This window comes from Eptesicus fuscus, chromosome 15 (genome assembly GCF_027574615.1).
Source record: "Eptesicus fuscus isolate TK198812 chromosome 15, DD_ASM_mEF_20220401, whole genome shotgun sequence".
In the NCBI taxonomy this organism is placed as follows: Eukaryota; Metazoa; Chordata; class Mammalia; order Chiroptera; family Vespertilionidae; genus Eptesicus; species Eptesicus fuscus.
The window spans coordinates 63,341,895-63,363,175 of NC_072487.1; the positions used below are offsets into that span (position 1 = coordinate 63,341,895).

General features: G+C 52.1%; 1 protein-coding gene across 1 annotated transcript; it reads right to left on the bottom strand.

Moving 5' to 3' along the window:
* Nucleotides 1–1,726: 1,726 nt before the first annotated feature.
* Nucleotides 1,727–20,953, bottom strand: PTGS1 (prostaglandin-endoperoxide synthase 1). Its single transcript, XM_008152148.3, has 11 exons — nt 20,899–20,953; nt 20,735–20,806; nt 14,349–14,465; nt 13,791–13,931; nt 13,443–13,586; nt 11,313–11,494; nt 11,116–11,199; nt 9,184–9,430; nt 6,760–7,046; nt 4,123–4,270; nt 1,727–2,807 (listed from the first exon to the last, which is right to left on the bottom strand). The coding sequence occupies exons 1-11, from the start codon at nt 20,903–20,905 to the stop codon at nt 2,452–2,454; spliced, it is 1,785 nt and encodes a 594-aa protein (XP_008150370.3). The 5' UTR covers nt 20,906–20,953; the 3' UTR covers nt 1,727–2,451.
* Between the last annotated feature and the right edge of the window lie 328 nt (nt 20,954–21,281).

Genomic DNA, 21,281 nt, shown 5'->3' on the forward strand with positions numbered 1-21,281 from the left:
CTGGGTCTGGGAGAGGCCAAGCATCCCTGGGTCCGGGTGAGACCATGTGTCCCTGGATCTGGGTGAGGCCTCGTGTACCTAGGCCCGGGTGAGGCCACGTGCCCCTGGGTCTGGGGGAGGCCACGCGCCCCTGGGTCCGGGTGAGACCATGTGTCCCTGGATCCGGGTGAGGCCTCGTGCACCTAGGTCCAGGTGAGGCCACGTGCCCCTGGGTCTGAGAGAGGCCACGCACCCCTGGGTCCGGGCGAGACCATGTGTCCCTGGATCCGGGTGAGGCCTCGTACACCTAGGCCCGGGTGAGGCCATGTGCCCCTGGGTCTGGGAGAGGCCAAGCGTCCCTGGGTCCGGGTGAGACCATGTGTCCCTGGATCCGGGTGAGGCCTCGTACACCTAGGCCCGGGTGAGGCCACGTGCCCCTGGGTCTGGGAGAGGCCAAGCGTCCCTGGGTCCGGGTGAGACCATGTGTCCCTGGATCCGGGTGAGGCCTCGTGCACCTAGGCCCGGGTGAGGCCACGTGCCCCTGGGTCTGGGAGAGGCCAAGCGTCCCTGATCCGGGTGAGACCATGTGTCCCTAGATCCGGGTGAGGCCACGTGCCCCTTAGTCCGGGTGAAGCTGTGCCCCTGGGTCCGGCCGAGACCAAACCAGAGGGAGTCGGACCTCCGTTACCACCATTTGTCTACCATCCAGAGCTGAGGGGTCAGTGCTGACATGTACACATAAGGAACTGGTGGACATTGAAATTGGGTCTCAAAAGAACTGTTGGTCCAGAAAGAAACTCACTACAGACTGATTCATTTGCCTGTCAGCATAACCATTATTGCTTGTCTCACATTCAGTTCTCATAAGTATATATCTAGTGACATATGATCTCGCTCATCTAGGGGAAATGATGAACAACATAGACTGAGGAACAAGAACAGAACCAGAAGCAAGGAGGCATCGATCGGACTATCGGGCCTCAGAGGGAGGATAGGGGAGGGTGGGGGGAGGGGGAGAGTTCAACCAAAGGACTTGTATGCATGCATATGAGCCTATCCAACGGTTAAGTTCAACAGGGGGTTGGGGCATGCGTGGGGAGGGGGGGGGGGGTATGGGGGGATGAGGACAAATATGTGACACCTTAATCAATAAAGAAATTTAAAAAGAAAAATAAATAAATAAATAAATATTTGTGATTGAACAAATAGCACCAAGTAATTGGGAGGCTGCACCCCACCTTCTGCCTTTAACCCTGAGCTAGACAGATGAGATTAAGCCTGGAACTGAGTCAAACCAGGAAGCAAGAAGCTGAATGGCTGTCCCAACCTGGCTCTGGTCCCTTTGGGGGCATGTCACGTGACCACCCTGAGTCTCAGTTTTGAAATGGACAGGATTTTTATGCCATCTCCTTCATAAGGATTAAGTGTGTACAATTGTAAGCACTCTCCTCCTCAGCTGCCCTCATCTCTTTCGTATGCTCTGTAAGGGAGGAAACTGTTTTCATCAGACGGTGGGAGCTGGGGAGTTGAGTGTTTTAGGAGAACAGCCTGGAGGAGGTGATGCCTAACTCATGGGGTAAATGAAGCATGGATGGTGGGAGATCCAGGTAGTGACGTGCCCCAGCGATCCCAGGGGAAAGTCCCAAGCTGCAACCTCGAGCACATCTGACGAGTGGCTAGAAGAAAGGTCATTTCAGTGCTGCCTCTGCTTTTGGGGATGGGATCAAAAGAGATGCATAACAGGCAATTGGAAAAAGAATTTTATTCACTTCATGGGGAACAGCTGCCATGAGTCAAGACCTGGATGGATACAGAGCTCTGGTGGCTTCTGACCAGTGGCCTGGAAAAAAGCTCACCTGTTCTTTCTGTATCCTCAGACCAGAGTCTAAGTTGGAGTCCCCAAAAGAGCACTCACCGCTTTGCCCCCTCCATACAGGCACAGATTCAGGCAATGCATTCTTGTTAGACATTCGATTCTCCTGCTCTATAGATATCTCCCTGAATAGGAAAATCAACATTCTAGACATTGAGACCAAGACTGATCTGACAAACCAACCAGGATTTTGGATCAGCAACCAGATCAACAACATTTTGAATCGCCAATCAGAAGTCTAGAATGCAAAATAGGAATCCTCTAACTTTCTGTATTATTTCATCAGGAACTCTGAATTTTAGAATGCCTATATTCCATATCAACCATAAATCTGGCATTCTAGGTTGTCAACCAGGAACCCAGTTTTCAGGCATGCCAATGAACCACTTCTAACATTCTGGATGGTTAACCAGGAATTCAGTATTCTAGAATGACAAGACCACAACATTCCACATAACAGGTGAAAGACACAGAATTCTACATTGCAACTCCGATATTCTTGATGCCAATCTAGAAACCCAATGTTTAAGACTATTCACCTTGGCCTCAGCACTCTGGAAGGCAAGCAAAAAGCCCTATCCTCCAGAATGCTGCTGCCCTCAGAGCTCTGTGGATGGCCGCTCCACACCAGGCTCATTATCCTGGAGAGGGTCAGGTACGTGGAAGGAAACATAGGGACAAGTCTTGGTGTTGAGGCAAACCAGCTTCTTCAGTGTGGCCGTCTTAACAATGTTGAAGCCCATTTCACCACCAAACGTGCTTGACTTCCAGTACTCGGGAGAACAGATGGCATTCCCTAAGAGGCCCTTGAGGGAAAAGGGAGCCCCAATTTCTATCATACTCTCCCCAAAGATGGAGTTTGGATGGCACTTCTCAAGAAGCAGTCCCGGGTAGAACTCCAAGGCATCAATGTCTCCATATAGCTCCTCCAATTCAGCTGCCATCTCCTTTTCTCCTACAAGGGGAAGAAGCTGGAGTCAGAATCACTGTGCAATCCATTGAGATTAATCTGGGGAGGAAACCTTCTAGGTCCACCTTTCTCTGGGGAAAATAATGGACTTCAGAAAACAGCTTGAGCAATTGAGCACATGCCCTAAAATCTGGCATTCTAGGTTATCGAACAGGAACCCAGTTTTCAGGCATGTCAATGAGAACCACTTCTAACATTCCGGATGGTTAACCAGGAATTCAGTATTCTAGAATGACAAATGGCTGACTGACCCTTCTCCAGGACTGCGTCTAGGGAAGGAATTTGCTATGGACAGAGTCAAGGTTCTACCACCAAACAGCACGTGACCTTGAGCAACTCATCCCACTTCTCTGTGCCCTAATTACCTGATCATTACAATAGGGAGAAGCTACCCATTTTGTTTCCTTCATAGGCAGGTTTTAAGGCCTTATCCTGGTCTAAGAGCCTGAATTCTACTAGAGTTCAGAGACGTAATTTAACTAGTCCAACCTCACACAGAGATTGAGCGATAGAGCTATTTCTGCCTCTATGGACTGTCACAGAAGACACACATTGAACTTTCCTACCTGTTTCCTCAAATCTACCCTTCCATAAGGCACTAGTACACAGCTATGGGTAGGTCATGTTACACTCTCGTCAAAACCCTTCATTGGCTTCCATTTTCTGTGACAAAGGCTGCTCAACAGCTGGGGATCAGTAATAACAATAACACACACACACACACACACACACAGAGAGAGACAGAGAGAGAGAGAGAGTCTTGGGCACCATCCAGGCCTCCTGAATCAGAATCTCTAGAATAGATATCTAGAGTTCAGTATTTTTAATCAGTTTTATAAGTGATCCTTAGGTAGCTGGTCCATAAATGGGTATTTAAGATCAACTAGACAGAACAAAACCCAAAATCTTTAGCACAAAATCCAAGATTCTATACAATTTGGCCCCAACCTCCTATCACTACCTCTACCCTACTCCCACATAAGCTCCTTGTCCAGCCACAACTACAACTATTCTCCATAGTAGACTTGTTTTTTATGACCTCTGTGCTTTTGTACTCTCTGTTCCTTTACCTAGAATGCTGTTCCCTCTATTCTTTACCCAGAATATCCCTGTTTATCCTTCAAACCCAGCTCAAAAGCTACCTTCTCCCCTCTAGAAGGGTATTTGCCATCCCAAACCCTTGTAATCCCAGTCACAGTCCTGGCCACATGTATTGGCCCATTCTGCTTCCTCAATGTCTCCCACATTTCAGTGCAAGTTCATTGAGGGTACGGACCGTATCCAGGAAGCAGCTTCTCACCTGTGAACTCCTGGAAAGAGGTGTAGGGCTTCATGCCAAACCTCTTGCGGTACTCATTGAAAGGCTGCAGCCGCAGCTCTCGAGATTCCTTGATGACTTCCATGGCCACATGCAGGATGTGGTGGTCTATGTTCCTACCCCCACCAATCTGCCAAGAGATAAATACAGCCGTGGTCTGAGAGCCTGGCCACATTGCCCTGGAAAAGAACTTCAGGTCAGGAATCCTTCCTGAGCTGGGACAGAGAGTATGGCTCAACCTAGCCCTCACTGTGCCAGCAGCCTGATGCTAGGTCTGCCACTGCCATGCTTTCTCGGGGACCCCCTGGGAGTCTACAATAGAGATAAGCTACCCATCTTCCCCATCTCGAACAGTGGAATGAGCCAGGAGGACCACCGTAGTAACTCACCAGCCACACCATTCCCCAACCATTTCAATTTAGCTGGGAAACCCCAACATCCTATTAAGGAAGGTTCTGTTTGGGTAGAACAAGTATAATTGAATGGGAGTGAGGAAACACATATTTGGGTAAAATCATACAAGTTGGAGCAAAGCTAGCAGAGGCTGGTGGCGATCTCAGCTTGACCATTTACAAACTGTGGGGCTGTTGTGGTTGAATTGTGTGCCCCCCCCCAAAAAAAAAAGATATGTTGAAGTCCTAACCCCCAGAACTGATGAATGTGACCTTATTTGGAAATATATGTAATTAGAGGTCATACTCTAGTGGAGTGGGCCCTAATCCAACATCTGATGTCCTGATAAAAAGAAAAACCAGAGACGCAGGGAGAACACCATGATGAAATGATGCTTCTACAAACCAAAGAACACCAAGAATTGCTGTAAACTGCCAGGAGCAGAGAGAAAGGCATGAAATAGGTTCTCCCTTGGAACCTTCAGAGAGAGCATGGCTCAGAAGACACCTTGATTTTGGACTTCTAGCCTCCCGAACTAGTAAAGAATAAATTTCTGCTGTTTAAAGCCACCTAGTGTGTGGTCCTTTTGCGGCTACAGGAAACTAACACAGGGTCCTTGGGCAAGTTACTGAAGCCAAGTCTCAGTTTCCTCCTATGCAAAAATGGGGAAGGTAAGAGCATCCACCTGATATGGTTGTGAAATAAGCCAGATAAAGTATGCAAAGCAGTTATCACAGTGTCGGTCACATCCTGACCCCAAGATGGTAGCCATGTGTGGTGATTATCAGGGGAAGCCCTGTTTTATCACTTCTCATACTCTCTTTAATATCCTGGGAGTCAACACACTTCCATTGCCCTTCTGCCTTGTGCCAAAAAACAACAGGGCCTTCACATGCATTACCATGGACATGCCTCAAAGTTTCTTCAGAAACCATGCAGCTACACACAAAAGCTATTGTCTCCGGAGAGAGGCCATAAAGCAGCCAGCAGCTGCCCACTGATGGCAGCATATGCTAATTTCAGTCAAATTGCCAGGAGGAAACCTAAATCCATATGGTGCCACAACTTCATGATGGGGCTTAGGGACAAGGATTAGAGACAAACAGGAGATGAGGGGAGCTAAGATGAAGGACCTTGGAGCTTCCAAGCATGGGCACAAGGAGATCGAGGAGGGGGTTGGTTAGGAATTCAGGGCAAAGGGCTATATTAATTTGCTAGGGAAGCCATACAAAGTACCACCTACTGGGTAGCCTAAACAACAGAAATTTATTTCTTCACAATTCTTGAGGCTACAAGTCCAAGATCAAGGTGTCAGCAGGGTTGGTTTCATTCTGAGGCTCATAGATGGCCATCTTCTCACTATGTCTTCCCTCTGTGCATGTCTATATCCTAATCTCTTCTTATCAGAACACCAGTCAGACCAGGGACCACCCAATGACCCCAATTTAACCTTAATTTCCCCTTTAAAGACCCTATCTCCAAATACAGTCGCTGGGGATTAGGACAGAGATATTGGGGGGATAGGACTTTCAACATGTAAATTGGTGGGGAGGATATTCAACCTATAACAGAGGCCTATGATGTAATAAAGACCTAGTAGGTACAGGAACCTTCACATATATGACCATACCCTGAATGTCCTCCTGGTCCTCAAATTGCCATGCCCTCTGACCTCGGGGCCTTTGCCATGCTGTCCCCTCCATCTGGAATGCAATCATCCCTGCCATTCCCTGGGCAATCCCTGTGCAGCCAATCTCTGCTCAAACAACACTTCCTCGTCCACAGTCCCCAAGTCTGGCTCAGAAGCCACTCTCCAAGGTCCCAACACACTGTGGGCTTTGTGGAGTTTTGTGGACTGTGGTTTCTAACATGCTCTTCTTTTAAAATTCACATCAGAGAAGCATTTGGTACAGGGTCTAACATGCAATAGTGCACAAATGATGTCAGCTGTCATACGACTACTGTTCCTTTCTAAAATATGAGCACCAAAAGGACAAGGACCCAAGAACCACACTGATCTTAGTCACCACTGTGTCCCCAGCAGCTGGGGCAATGCCTGGCATCGCCAAACGGACAAAAGAACAAGAGAATGAATGAAGGCATGCTCACAGCCACTCTGCAGGAGTGGCACTGTCCCCATTCTGCAGAAAAGAAAACCTGGATTGGATCCAGGTCTTCTGGATTCCAGAGCCCACCCACTCTCACCAAGGCTCCTCCTAAGCTTACCCGGCCAGCGCTCTGGCGAGAGAAGGCGTCCACCAGGGCCTCCACCCCATGGTTCACCAGTATGGTGGTGTTGAACAGGAACTGCTCGTAGCTGTAGTCCTGGGAGCCCACCGTGAAGGAGTCGGGCATGAGCGGGTGCCAGTGGTAGAGATGGTTGAACTCCAAGGCAATGCGATTCTGGTACTGGAACTGGGAGCTGAACAGCAGCTCTGGGTCGAACTTGAGCTGCAGGAAGTAGCCGCTCAGCTGCTGCACGTACTCCTCGATGACGATCTTGATGGTCTCCCCTGGGAGCAGAGTCAGCAGAGCACAGGATAGAGCCCCGCTTGGGAAGCAGCAGGCCAGTTCATAAACGGGGCTTGCTTTGTGCATCTTTATTGCTGCTGTTGTTTTGCTTTATTTGGCTACAGACACTTGTCTTTTGGGGAGGGGCAGCTCCTACATTCCAAAGGGAGGTTATGGCCCAGCTAACCAGGACATGCAAAGAAAGTGTTTGAGAACCGGTTCTGTGAGCCCTGGGTGACCACCCTCCCACGGCCCATTAAAAGAAGCTGAAGCCCGGCTGTGGTGGCTCAGTGGATTGAGCGTCGTCCCATGGACCAAGTGGTCCTGGGTTCAATTCCCAGTCAGGGCACATGCCTAGGTTAAAGGCTCGATTCCCAGTAGGAGGCAGCCAACCAGTGATTCTCTCTCATAATTGATGTTTCTATCTCTCTCTCCCTTTCTCTCTGAAATCAATAAAAAGAAAAGAAAAAAGAAGTTGGAGAGGCCACAAAAGATGGAAAAGTGGAGGCCAACTTAGTGAGGGCTCTCGGAGTGTGTCTAAGGTGGGGGGTGGGGTTGGAAGAAACCCCCCTAAAAGCAGCTGCAGCAGCAAGAGAGTGACACTAAAGACAGAAGGTGAATCTAGTCCCAAATATATTTCTTACATGTTCTTATATATCAGAATTCTTATGCATAGATTTTCCTCTGCTCCCTCAGAAACCAGCTACAAAGCAAAGAGCCAGGGAAGAAACAAATTGAACATCCCATAACAAAATGAAAACTGGTCACCTAGATATTAAAAGAAACAGGTATTTTGCCCAATCAGCCATTAGACAAATGGGCTTTTAGCAAATTGATCCGGACCCGCTGGATTTGCAATCAGCTGACCTGGGTCCAAATCCTGGCCTCCTTCTAGCCACTTGTGCTTGGGCCCAGTTACCTAATCTCTCTGAACTTGACTTTCCTTGTCTGTGAAATGTGTATTATAATAATATCAGTCCAATAATGGTCATAGTGTTGTTGGAAGGAGTAGGGAATAAAAGCATCTAAACTGCTTGGCACAGGGCCTGGCATCACAGGGAGTGTCAATACATGAAGGCCCACCCAAGTGTAGGTGTGAGGGGAGAATGCCCTCCCCATACTCGCACATTCACAAAAGACCAGACTAAGGCTTGCATCCCCTCCCCACTCAGGAACGAGCTGCCCCTGGGAAGTGGTGGAAATAGCATAAACCTTGGTGGCAGCCAGGCCTGGTTTAAGTCTTCTGCCAAGAGTTCTTGGAGAATTCACTTGACCTCTCTGAATCTTAATTTTCACCAGAAAAGTTATCATATCTGGTGCATAGGCAGTCGGGGAGTGTTAAATGAAGCACTGGATATACGGCTTCATCACCTTTAGTCGCAGCTTTATCACCAGTGAGATGCTGGGCAGCCTCCAGCCACAGACTTGCCCTCTCTGGTCAAGGTTTCTGCAATGCTGTAACTTCAGAACCAGCCCTTCTTCTTCTTTAGTCTGTATCTATTCCTGTTGCCCGGCTCTTCCAGGCTCCAGTGAATCAGGAACTATAATTTGGACCAGCCCTCCCCAGGGGTGCCCAGAGGTGGGGGAAGGGGCTTACTGGTGACTCAGAGTAAATAAGATCTGGATGGGGTGTCAGAGGCCAAGCTCCCAGGCAGGAAGCCATCTGACATTTTAGGCTGCAGACTCGCCCCCTTAGGAGACACAAAAATATCCTGTCCCTGAGTCATCTAGAAGCTACCAAACTCCAGGAAGGCAGACACACGCAGGGAAGGAAACATGAGGATTTCTGAAGGCCAGAGAGCTGGGGTTTGCCCTGCACATGCTAGGGATGTCATTCTGTGCAGTACACTGGGAAACGAGACTTGGGATGGGTAATGAAATTGGCTGCAAGTCACCCAGTTAATATCAACCATCACAGCCATTTTTTGAAGGCCTACTACGTGTTGAGTGCTTTCTCATTCATCATCTCAACAAGTCCTTACAATCATCATTGTCCCCAATGTCCACATTTGGAAACTGAGGCTCACAAAGGGGAATGAGCCTGCTCCAAGTCTCATAGATGTCCCCAAGCCCACCACCCCCTGCTTCTCAGAACGGAGGGCGTGACCTTCCAGGACAGGGCTGGTTCAGGGTCCTCACCTATAAGGATGAGGCGGGCCGTCTGGAAGAGCTGCTCATCTCCCCAGGTGGGGTGCTCAGCCTTCAGCAGGTCACACACGCGGTTGTGTTCACGCAGCCAGAGCGTGGCATAAAGCATGAGCCCGGGAAGCAGTCCAAACACCTCCTGTCCCACAGCCATCTGGCTCTTGGGCGGAATGCCCTTTGGGTAGTGCATCAACACAGGCGCCTCTTCCACCGATGGCGGGTACATCTCTCCGCCCAGCATCTGCAGGATGGGGCCACCTGGCAACCTGGGGACGGGGCAGGGCGCCTGCACCTACCACATCTGACTCCCTCCCACTCCTGCTTACAGCTGCGTATCACACAGGGTACCTTCCCACCCTCCCTAACCAAGACTTGTTGATTCCACTGCCTAAATCTCTCTTAAAATGGGTCCCTTTCTCCCTATCCCCATTACCACCATCAGCTTCCAACCCACCCTGACTCCTTACTCAAAGTGGCTCCTTACTCTTCCTCCTGCCCCCAAGCAGCCCATTCTCAGCATTGTAGCCTGAGCAATCCTTTAAAAACCCACATCTCATATCACACCCTGACTTAAACCCCTTCCAAGTTCTCTCTCTGCTCTTGAGAAAAACATCAGAAATCCTTAACACAGCCCTGCAGACATCTCCATCCCCATCCCCATCATTCAGGTGTCCAGGAGCACCTTCCTTATTCCACTCCCTTCAAGTCACTCAGGCTGCTTCCCCCCACTACCCCCTCCCCCTACGCCTTGGCACATGCCACCCATGAAGGCCCTTTTCCTTCTTAACCTCCCGAACTCCTCCTCAAACTTCATGCAACTCTTTATGTGTCATTCCCAGGGAAGACTTCCCCATCCTGTGACCACTCTCATGGCTTCTCCCTGGTGGCAGTTTCTTCATTCATTCAGTAAATACACACCAAGGACCTACTATGTGCCAAGGACTGTTTTTAGCCCTAAAGATTCAGCCCTGGACCTTTTATTTAGGTTTTCATTTGTTTATATGTTCATGCGTAGCTGTGGAGCACTAGAAATGTGGCTGGTGTGAATGAAGATATGAATGTGAATTATTTATTTTACTTAATTTCTATTTAAATTTTGAAGCGGATACTTCAGCTATTGGGAAATCTTTAAGTGCACTTAAAACAACTGGGGCAAATAAATCTACTGTAAATTTCAACTCTAAATTTTATGAAATCTAAATACAGATCAGATATCCCCAATGAAAATTTGGCAGCCAAATTAAGATGTGCTGTAAGTATAAACTATAGATCAGATTTCTGAGATCTAGCATTAAAAAAAGAATGTGAGATATTTTGTTAATAACTTTGGTTCTGATTACATGTTGAAATGATAACATTCTGGATATATATGGGTTAGATGAAATATATTATTAAGATCAATTTCATGTTTCTCTTTACCTCTTTTAATGTGGCCACTAGACAAGTTTTAATTACATCTGTGGTTCACATCATATTTCTATTGGACAGTGCTAAAACTCTTCAGACAAAATGACTTTGTGGAACGAGAATCCTAGTGTTATGTCTGTGGCCTCTGATTGGCTGTGAGTTCCTGGAGGGTAGGACCCCAAATTATCATGGTCACTGCTCCCTAACCTGTGCCAGGCACCTCACAGTGCCCAATTAATATGGTGGGGAAAGTAAATGAACAAAGGTTAACTGGAAATGCCCATCTCCTGTTGAGCCCTAAAATCTATCTCTCAGGAAACATGAGGGGCCATTTCTGTTCCTTGTCTGCATCTCAGGCCTGGCACCTTCTCTGGGGTCTATTGTCTCTCCTCCTCTCACACACCTCCAGCTCCTGAAGCTGGCCCTCTCAGAACACCACCCGAGTCCCCAGCAGCCTCTGCCAGGGAAGACCTTGGTGGAAGGCCCTTCTCAAAGCTCCATCCCTATGTCCATAGCTACCTGGTACTTGAGTTTCCCATCCTTAAAGAGCCGCAGCTGATACTGACGGTCCAGATTGTCCCCATAAATGTGGCCAAGGTCCACCTGAGGACAGAGAGAGGGCCCAATCAGATCATCAGGTGGTCCTGCCCCACCAGTGACAACAGCACATGCCAAATGAGGCCCAGAGAAGCCCTAAGCCCCTCCTGGGTACTTACCCCATGGCCCAAGGCCTTGGTGAAGCCAGGACCCATCTTGCCAGCAGTTTTGAAGAACTGGTGGGTGAAGTGTTGTGCGAAGAAGGCAAACATGAGGTTGGCACCTTGGGGGTCAGGTATGAACTTCTTCCTGAGCAGTAAGCGACGGCTCAGGAGCTGGGGATCTGGCAGCTGCTGCTTCCCTGGTTGGGGAGGTAAAAAGAGAGCAGTCACTGCCGCCTCCCTGCATCTCCTCCAGGGCCTCGGGGCTCACCAGACCAAGTTGGTCCATGCAGGAAGCCCAGAGCGGCCTCAGAGGACCACCTCCCTCCCACCAGGTGGCCCCTTGCACTTTCTCTACCAAAAGGCCCTAGAAGTATATCTGGGTGAAGTGGCAGGATATCTGCAATCTGCTTTTAAATACTCCATAAAAAAAGGTGAAAGAAGACAGATAAAATAAGATTGGCAAATTGTGCACAAGCCTTAAAACTGGAAGATGGATACATAAGTCATTTTCCTTTCCTCTCAACTTTCGTGTATGTTGGCAACGTTGAAAAAGTTAACCAAAAAGAAAGAAGACGGAAAAGAAAAAAAAAAACAACAAAGAAACAAAAGAACTTGGATTCCCCAGCCCTGGAGCAGGGTAGTCTGTGTATGAAACTGGCCATAACATTCACAAACCGTGTGAACACAGATAAGTCATGTCATCCCCCTGAGCTTCAACTTCCTCATCTCTAAAATAGGACAAATGAAACCTTTCTTATGCAGCGGGTTGGAGAAGTGCATGAAGTAATGTAAGCGTGACAGAGAACCGGTGAGGTGAGAACTTTTAAATAAAGGGTCAGCGAACTTTTTCTGTAAAAGTCAAGATAGCCAATACGTGAGGCTTTGCCAGCATATGGTCTCTGTCCCATCTGCTCAGCTTCACTTCTGTAGCAGGAAACCAGCCACACACCATTCTTAATGAGTGTGACTGTGCTCCAGTAAAGCTTTATTTACAAAACGGAGATTGGGCCGGGTTTGGCCTGCAGACTAGGGTTTGCCAACCTATTTTAAACGATGCCAGTCTTTCTATGTCTGGGGTAAAGACAACAGTCACCTTGAAGCAGGTGTCTGTCATTGTGAGAATAAGTGTTAAGGGACCTTCCATATTATGTCAGTGTCAGATGAGTCAGGGCCCAATGCATTTGCAGAAAATAATTAAATGTTTGTGTTTTGGTAAAGGCGTCCTTTCATGTCACCTCATGTGAGGCCCGGGGTTGACAGTTAAAGACCAGTAGACTAGCTCTTTGAATGGAAATGGCTGACTGGTTTCCTCTAGCAGGAAAGGGCAGATAGCACCCCGAAGGGAATTCCCCACAAAAGGGAACTTGGACAGGTCCCAGCAAAGTGTTGGCAGGCTCCAGAAGCTCTGCGAGACCCAGCTATTCTGGCAGAATGGTTGTGCTTTGGGAAGAGTAGCTACACATGAGTGTAAACCATCAGCATAGTGCTCTTGAGGCCCAAGTAAGGACACCTATGTGTTTGCCTGTTTGAACCAGGGAAGCACACAGCCCTGGGCCTGCACTCAACCCAGGATCAAGGCTCCACAGCGACACCATGTGGTGGGAACTGAAGTGATGGCAGTGGCAGACTGATGCCTCTGGTCCTCTCTGTCCTTGAAGCTGAAATGATGGCTCTGAGCTGGGTAAACTCTCAGGTGTGTGGACAGTCAAGAAAGACCCCTGCCAGTGAGACTGAGTGGGGTTTGGGCAACTAAGGAAAGACTATCTGACCTTATATGTAAACTGCACTAATGAAGCATGTAAAGCTATTTACATTAGTGAAGAACCAACTACAAAGCACATTATTACTTCCCTCCTACATTTTAACTTTAAGTCACTCCCATCCCAGCAGGATCCCACCCATTCAGTAGACAAGGTTCAGGCAAAGAGGCAACCTGGAAACACGGAAGCACTGGTCTGACTTTGCCACTGACTCTCTGGTGACCTCAGGCAAGACCCCCTCTACCACCCTTCCCTGTCGTGGGCCCTGCTTCTCAATATGTCATATGTCTTGCCTTGGTCCACCTATCTGTGCAATCGCTTTTTCCCAGAGAGGAGAACTGAGCATCTCCTGTGATCCCCAGCCCCCTAGCCCCACCTCCATTACCTTTGGTCCCCATGGGTGTGGGGCAGTCTTGGGGCACGGAAGGCAGAACACGAGTGTAATAGGTCAAGTTGAAGAAGGCCTCCCAGCTGATGTAGTCATGTGCTATGTTGTAGGTGGGGGGGCTGGGAATAAGGTTGGAACGCGCTGTAAAGGGCAAAAATGATGGTGACAAGGGAGTCCCCACCCCCAGGCATACCCCACCCCTTCCCAGCTTTCTCTTAGGTTGGACTTGTTTTATCTGGCATCTCAGAGTCTCCCCACCCACTGCCCTTATCAGATGCCAAGAGTTCCAAGAACTGGCAGGATTTCTTGCTCTTCCAGATTAGGGGGACCTTGTCTCCCACCCACCTGTGAGTACCAGGCGCATGAGCATGTCACGGATGAAGGTGGCATTGACAAACTCCCAGATCCAGCGCCCGTGTGTCAGCAGGAAGTGGATGAAAGAGGGGCTGGGCCGCAATGAATTCCGGAGCCAGGTCCACAGATCAGCTGCGAGGGCAGTGGGAGCCATTCAGTCCTGCCCTCCAGGCAGGACCAGAAGTAGCCAGTGTGGGAGATCGGGACTGGGAACTGGGAACCAGGGCCAGGATGGGACAGGGCAGAACATCTGGGGTGGAGGTAAGGATGGGAGTGATGATACATGACAAAGCCAGAACCAGGTGTGAGGATGGGCCAGGGCCAGGGCCAGGGCCAGGGAGTGAGGGTGGGGCTGGGCAATGAGGACTGGCCACAGAGCCCTGACCAGGGAGTAAAGACTGAGGTCAGGGAGAGTCAGAGATCAAAGCCAGGCAAGGAAAGAGACGGGCCATGGCCAGAGGTGAGGGAAGGAAGTGGAGTCTCAGGATGAGCCTAGGGAAGCAGGAGGGGCCCGAGATAGAAGGAGTTGGGGCTGGAGGCCCAGCTCACGGATGGTGCAGTTGGGGCCAGAATAGCCCGTGCGGGTGCAGTCACACTGGTAGCGGTCAAGGCCAAAGCGGACACAGATGCCCTGGTGCTGGCATGGGTAGTAGCAACAGGGGTTCACTGTGGGTGAGAAACAGAGATCAGAGACCACCCTTGGGTGACCTCTCATTGGGGCCAGAGGCATGGACTCAGGTGGCAGTTCTGTCCTAACTCACTGGACTTCAATATTCTCCTAAGAACCTTCTTTGTCCCACATCTATGAGCAAAAAAAACCCCAGCCCTGCTGCTTCTAGGCCCTGCTCTGATCTCCAGTGTGGCCCCATCAGGGTCCCCAGCGGAAGTCCCCCCTCCCTCTCTGCTGCCACCAATGTGGGGGGAGGGGCAGGGGAAGAGTCCAGGCCCCAGACTGTAGCATCAAAGGCTAGAAAACAACTGATAAGATCCTAAAGCCACAAGCCTCTAGAACATTCACTTCCTGCCAAGTCAGTGCCCAGCCCTAAGGGCAGGGTTTGCAGCATTGAGGAAAGGGACAAGGATGGGGGTCTCTCTCAAACCAGCCCCCAACCTCTGGGCACCTGGACACTAGGAAGATGAGATCACCCATCAGCCCCCTATTTTTGCAGAAGGGAAGGAAGAGCATTTATCCTAATGTCCACTTGCAGATGGGGAAACTGAGGCCAGATACAGGGAAACCCAAGAGGGTCACCCAGCAAGTCATACCAGGTCAACTGCCCATCCCTTCACTTCCAGCCCACCTCACAGACTCAGCGATCAAGTCCAAGGAAAGAGGTTTCCCAGAACCCTAAAGAGAGTATGGGTTTGAGGGGAGTCTCAGCTGTCTCAACTCCCATTCCTGATGGCGGAGGGTGGGTGGGGGACAGAGAGAGGAGGTGGGTCTGCCCTCTAGGATCTTGAGGTAGGTCAGGGACCAAGGGAACAGGAGACAGGCGGCTGGAAAAATCTACTGAGAGTGTGAGTAGCACTCTAGCGTCAGCCCCCTGCCTCCTGGAGAAACCCCCACCAGGAAGCCCCTCCTTGAGTCTAACACAGGCCTCGCCGAGCACAGCCCCCTGGCTCAATCTTCACTGCCTCCGTGATTCTACAAGAGCAAAGTCAGAGCTCCTTAGAGCTCGCTCAGTGCTCATTCACTGCTGAGCAAGGGAAACCGAGGCTCAGCGAGAGGTAGAGAGGGCCCTCCTACAGACCCTGGGTCCTGTTCCTTCCCCGGCCACCCGCAGGAAACACCAGGCTCCCCTCTGCAAACATGCTGTACTTCCTTATATGGGCCCAGAGCCAATGTTATGGGGAACTTCTCTTCTTTATGAAACTGATTATAGGGGGTCAAGAGGCAAGGGAAGGCTGGGAAGTCATCTCAGGGTGCTGTGATCAGAGGGCATGACCCTGGGCAAGCCGTGACCCCTTCTCACTTCACAGCATGAGGCCTGGGCAGCAGGGTCTTCCTCGCCCCCACCTCTGAGAGGGGCCCCCAGCACCACCACCAACCCCTTCCATCACACACACACACACACACACACACACACACACACACATACACACACACACACACACAGCAAGCAAGAAGCAAATCATAAAAACATGCAAATAATTTTGCTTAAACCCTGGCAACTCCCCACAACCCCCACAGTGGATCTTTGTGACCCCTGCCGGGGTGTAGGAAGGAGGGGCCAATGGAAAGGAAAGGAAAGGAGGCTGAACAAAAGGCCTTATCAGGCTGACACAGGCGGACTGGCAGCCGGCAGGACCCAGGGCAAGGACCTGGCAGGACCTAGCCTCCCCCTCCCACAACCACGGGCCCAGAAATGCCAAGGAGGCTCGGGGATCTGGAACTCTCCTCATTGATCCCTCCCGCTCAGGGCACTGCTCACCTGCCTAATTCACCTGCCCCGGAGCGCCACTGCCCAGCTTCCAACCTGGACACACAGGCCCTCACACCACCCCGCAGCCCAGTCTCCCCATCCCTCCCACAGTAGGGATCTCAAAGGGATCTCAAGAGGTCCTTGCAGCTCATTCTCTGGGGTCCTGTCCCTTAGTCCCAAAGTCTAAAGCTCTTCTTCCTATGCCAGACTGCTGCTCCTCCCTGAAATTCCCTCCAAGTCTACCTGACCCTCCCGACTGAGCCCACACCTTGCCCCCAGCACTCAGCCTCCCCTGAATATCCACACGGAACTCCTCCCGCTGTCCCTCAGCCCGGCTCCAGGCTCCAAGTCAGCCTGCTCTCCACCATAAGCCCACACTCTCCCCCAACTTTCTCCTCCAGGCACACAGCTGGAGCTCAACCCAGGTCCTGGAGAGATCCAGCCACCCAAGGGATCCAGATGTGCTGGCCAGAGCTCAACAAATGTTTGTGGAATTAATAAAATGAAGCTAAGAAACAGGCCACCTCAAGTTCCACCAGAGACCTCTCATCTTCCCAGCCCTGGGCCGCTGGCTCAGAATCTAGCTTGAAAACTTCCTGCACAGCCCCGGAGTCCTGCCCCGGCAGGAGCAGAAATGCCTCTCCTGCCAGGAGAGGCCCTGGGCCGAACCCGCGCTCCTCCCCACAAGGCTGGCTGTCCAACGTTCCTTCCCTCCTCCTCCGCAGTCTTTCCACAAACACCAGCTGCCCCAGGGTAGGAAAAGTTCTCCCCAGCAAGCACGGCAGCTGCTGTTGGGGCTCAGGGTGGGCAGAGAGGAAAGTGGGAGTTGCTTTCCCAGGGGTGAGCCTGACCACTGCTGGGGAAGCCAGGGCTCTAGCTGACCTCTAACAGCCTTGCGTAGTCACCACTCAAGTTTCTCTGCCCAGCACTCCCTGGGAGGGGTCTGGGAGACCGCTCTATGGCACAGATGAGGAATGCGAGGCTCTGGAGGCAGGAGCTTGCCCAAGCCCCACCGCTTCAAGGTCACAGAGCCAAGACTTGAACCCCTTTCTCTCCCCTCCTTCCTCCTCCTACAGGTTTCCAGGCCTGGATTTGGGGAAGGGAGGGGGAGGGAGAGTCACTTTGATCCCGAGGCTGGGAATGATCCCAGGGGAGGTAGGTTGTCACCCTTCCTTTGAGGTGGACCTGAAAATCCTAAATGAATGAAATCAGAACCCCTGAGAACTCACCATTCCCTGCCACAACCAGAGCTAAAGAAGGCCTTCCTTCAGTCTAACTTAAATCCCACATGCTTTCACGCCAGCCCCGTCCTGGGCTCAGTGGAGGACACCTTGTATAATAAACCACCAAGAAAGGGAACTGGGGAGATGCAGGCGCGGAGATGAGTCTTGAGTTCCCACACCCAGCACAGGGCCAGGCGCCAAGTAGGTGCTGGGAAAAGATGTGCCAGGCAGTAGATGTTCTTTGCTGGCTCTGTGTCCTTAGTGAAGTCCCTTCCATCCTCTGGACCTCATTTTTCTGTGTATCCCACGAAGGGGATGTAACAGACCAGCTCTGAAGAGAAGTCCCTTTACATCCCCCCTTCTTCTCTGGTTTGGGTGGAGACAGCCTCTCCCTCTCCATTGATGTGATTCCCTCCTCTCTCTGGCCCAGTCCCATCAGCAGACAACCTTGCAACTTGCCCTCGCTGAGTCTTCAAGCCATCCCAGGGGCGGGCTTGGTCAGCAGGCCCGTACAGCACACATTCCCACAGACAAGGTCTGTCCAGGAGAGCCTGGATTCAGAACCTTCTGAGGATTCAGGCATGGAAGTGCCCCTAGCCCAGGAATCAGAGCTCTCGACACAGCGGGGAACACCAAGTCCTCCAGGATGCAGAGGCGCCAGGCAGCAAGAGGCTGGAACGAAATCCCCTAAGAATAATATTTAGAGAAACTCCAGGGGCTTGGCAGCCACAGAGGGGAAAAAGGGACCTACTAGCCAGACCCAGGCTCCAGCCCCTACAAGGTGGCAGCCAGAGGCAGGCACCACCACACCAGGCCCGACAGCTGCTCCCACAGCTGGAGGAGGGCCACTGGAGAGGAAGCCTCATCCCCGCCCACAGACCCGGCTGGTGCTGCAGATAGCAGGCGCCTGCGTGAGTAGCAGGGAGGCCTTGGAACAGGCTGGGTTCCCGCCCCATATGTCAGGGTTAGCTGACCTCAGGACCCTCTGCCTGACACCAAGGCCGTGCCCTATTCCTAGCCAAGGAGAGAGCACTAAGCCAAGTCCAGGAGCTGGAGGCAATGAACTTGAGCATTAAGGATCCCCTGGCACAGCCTGCCCCCTCTGTGCTGGACTCCACCTGCTACCACCCAAGAGGCAGAAGCAACATTTTCCCTGACACCTGCCTCCAAGTCCATCTGCACGCCTCGTCTTATGGGCCTTTTGCTGTTCCTCTGGGGGCAAACACAGGCTTTGGATTCCCATGCCAGATGCCCAGGCACCTAGGACCTCAATTCATTCATAGACTTGGAAGTACAGCCCAAACCTCTGCTCCTGCACCCAGCTCATCACCCATTCTCTCCTTGATCCAGTCTCACCCCCCAGTTCATCCATCCAACCCACTCCCCCAATTATCCTCATGCCCAAGGCCTGGTGCTCAAAGGCCTCTGGCAGCCAGGCCTTCCACTGCTCCCTCTGCTCCCATCTGCCCCCCACGGTTCAGGCCTGTGGCTCAGCTCCTGCACGGCCACCAGAGAGACCCTCACAGAGTTTCACAGTAAAGTTTCACAGTATTTCCCCCCATTCGCCCCCTCCTCAAGGTCCAGGTCACCCATTTCGGCCTCCAAGAAGCCTCCCTCGGTTCCTCACACTTGAGAGGTGACTGCTCCCTCCCCTGGGCCCCGTGGATGCAGCCTGTTGGCATTTCTGTCTCCCCCACCAGGCGGTGAGCTACTCCCCGTTCTGTGTCTCAGGCTCCAGCCAAAGACCAGCAGAAAGCAAACCTTCAGGAATATTTGTGGAATGAAAACAAAAAAAAAATCTGTTTAAACATATAATGATATAAAGATAAGTAGAAAAGGCAAAAACAAAACGACATCGACCATGGCTCACTGGGCCTCAAAGAGCAGGCAAAGCCAGGCAGACCAGCCTGGTTACCCCGGGGGTGCTGCATGGGGCGGAAGGGGCCTCAGATGGAGCCCTGGGCTGATCCAGGAGCTGAAAGACTGGGCACTGGGCAAGCCTGGTCACCGTCTCTGCCCCCGGGGTCTCAGACAAAGGAGCGCACCGCTCGGGGCCTCGGAGCCCCTTCTGTAGACGGGGGCTGTCACATCTCCAGGGCCATTGTGAGCACCCACCGCCCGGCTTTGCCAGCTATAAAGAGCTGGCCACGTGGCTCTTCCTCCTGTTCTTCCCACAGACTAGCAGACTCTTGCCTGGAGCCCCCTCCGTCCTCTCCCTGGCTTCCCCCAATGCCACCCACTCAAACCCCCTCCTCCAGGAAACCTGGTCTGATTCCCAGTCCACATAAATACTCTTCCTCTCTCCTCTGTGCACCGAGGCCCCGGAGCATCAGAGCAGAAAGCTCAGGCCCCGCTCCCATCCTGTTACCCCCATTTTATAAATGGGAACTGGAGACCCAGAGAGGGACAGACCTCATAGTGGGGGAGTGGAGGAAAAGATGCCCACGCCTCGCACATGTGTGAACACACACACGTGCGCACACACGTGCACAGAAGCAGTAAGTGGGGGGAGGGGAAGATGAGGGAGGAGCTGCATTCCTTCACCTGGAACCTTGCGCATGCATGGTGGTGGCTAGGGGTGCAGGGTTTTACAGGATCTGACTTTCCTCGTCCTCTTTGGGTTGATGAAAGGAGGGAAGGTCTTTTAAGGTAAAGATTTGTGGAGAGACCTTGCAAAGAGCCTAGAAGTCAAACCCCGAGCCCAGGAGTACTGTGAGCCTGAGGGAGGAGTGGCGCCTATCTGAGGGTCCTCATGGGAGAGGATCTAAGCCTCACGGAGGAACCCAGCTCTGTCCATGTATTTCCAACTCCCTCTTCCCAGAGGAGTGGTGTGTCCAGGTCCTCACGGGGGCTAGCAATCCGGATGGGTCCCCAGAAAGTTAGAGGCTGGAGAAAGGAACTAGCCAGCCCGCTTGCCTCTCCCCAGGCAGTTGAGCTGCTTCCTCCCAGAGAGGGCCCCTCCACACCCCCACACCCCCCCGCAGGAAACAGCGGTTTTGTTGGGCAGCTGGGGGCCCAGAACACACAGGTGAGGGGGCTGGAGGAGAGCCAGTCCTCCCCAAGCCGGCGCGAGATTCCGCCCTTTTCCCCCAAACGAACCCTGTAGCGCCCCCCACACACACACTCCCACCCCGCCCAGGCCGTACTCCCCGGGGGTCTTCAGAGAGCCCCCTCCCCCCTCCTCCTCCTGGCGCCACGAGCAGAAAGGGGAAGCTGGACCAGCTGGGGCGGAGAGGAGGAAGAGGGGCCAGGCCAGGGACTAGGGGGGTGGGGGTGGGGGGGTGCCTACCAGGCGAGGGCTCCCCGGGGCCCGCGGGCAGCAGCAGCAGGAGCAGCGGGAACCAGAACGAAAGACTCCATCCTGCAGGGAGAGAGAGGGGAAGGGCTGAGCCTGGCATTCAAGGCTCCCCCAGGAGGCACAGAGGATTCCCGGGGCCCCAAGGCGGGACTCACGGCTCATGCTGCAGCGGGGCGAGATGCAAACTGCCGGAACCTCGCGTGCCTCAGTTCCGCGGGAGCTCTGGCCGGCCGGGCCCGCCCCTCCCTACCCATTCCCTGGGCTCCACCCCTCCAGCCGGCTGTCACCTCGGCCACCACCCACTTACTTCCTCTGCTCCGACCCCAGCCGAGACATTTTATTAATTATTCCATGACTGACACCAAGGCGATTTTTCACCCGATGCGCTTGAGCTTTTCGGAGCCCGGTGGTGCCGGAATTGTGTCCATTTGGTAGCTAGGAAACCGAGGCCCAGCGCCCCTGTGCGACGTGGAGGTCACGCAAGGCTGAGGGGCAGAGCTGAATATCTGAGGCTAGAAGCTGCAGGTCTGACCCGCAC

Coding starts and splice junctions, on each gene's coding strand:
- PTGS1 (XM_008152148.3), bottom strand. Junction 11,495..13,442: donor CACACCCATGGGGACCAAAG/GTAATGGAGGTG, acceptor CTCCCCAACCAG/GGAAGCAGCAGCTGCCAGAT. Junction 2,808..4,122: donor CTCTTTCCAGGAGTTCACAG/GTGAGAAGCTGC, acceptor TTCCCCTTGTAG/GAGAAAAGGAGATGGCAGCT.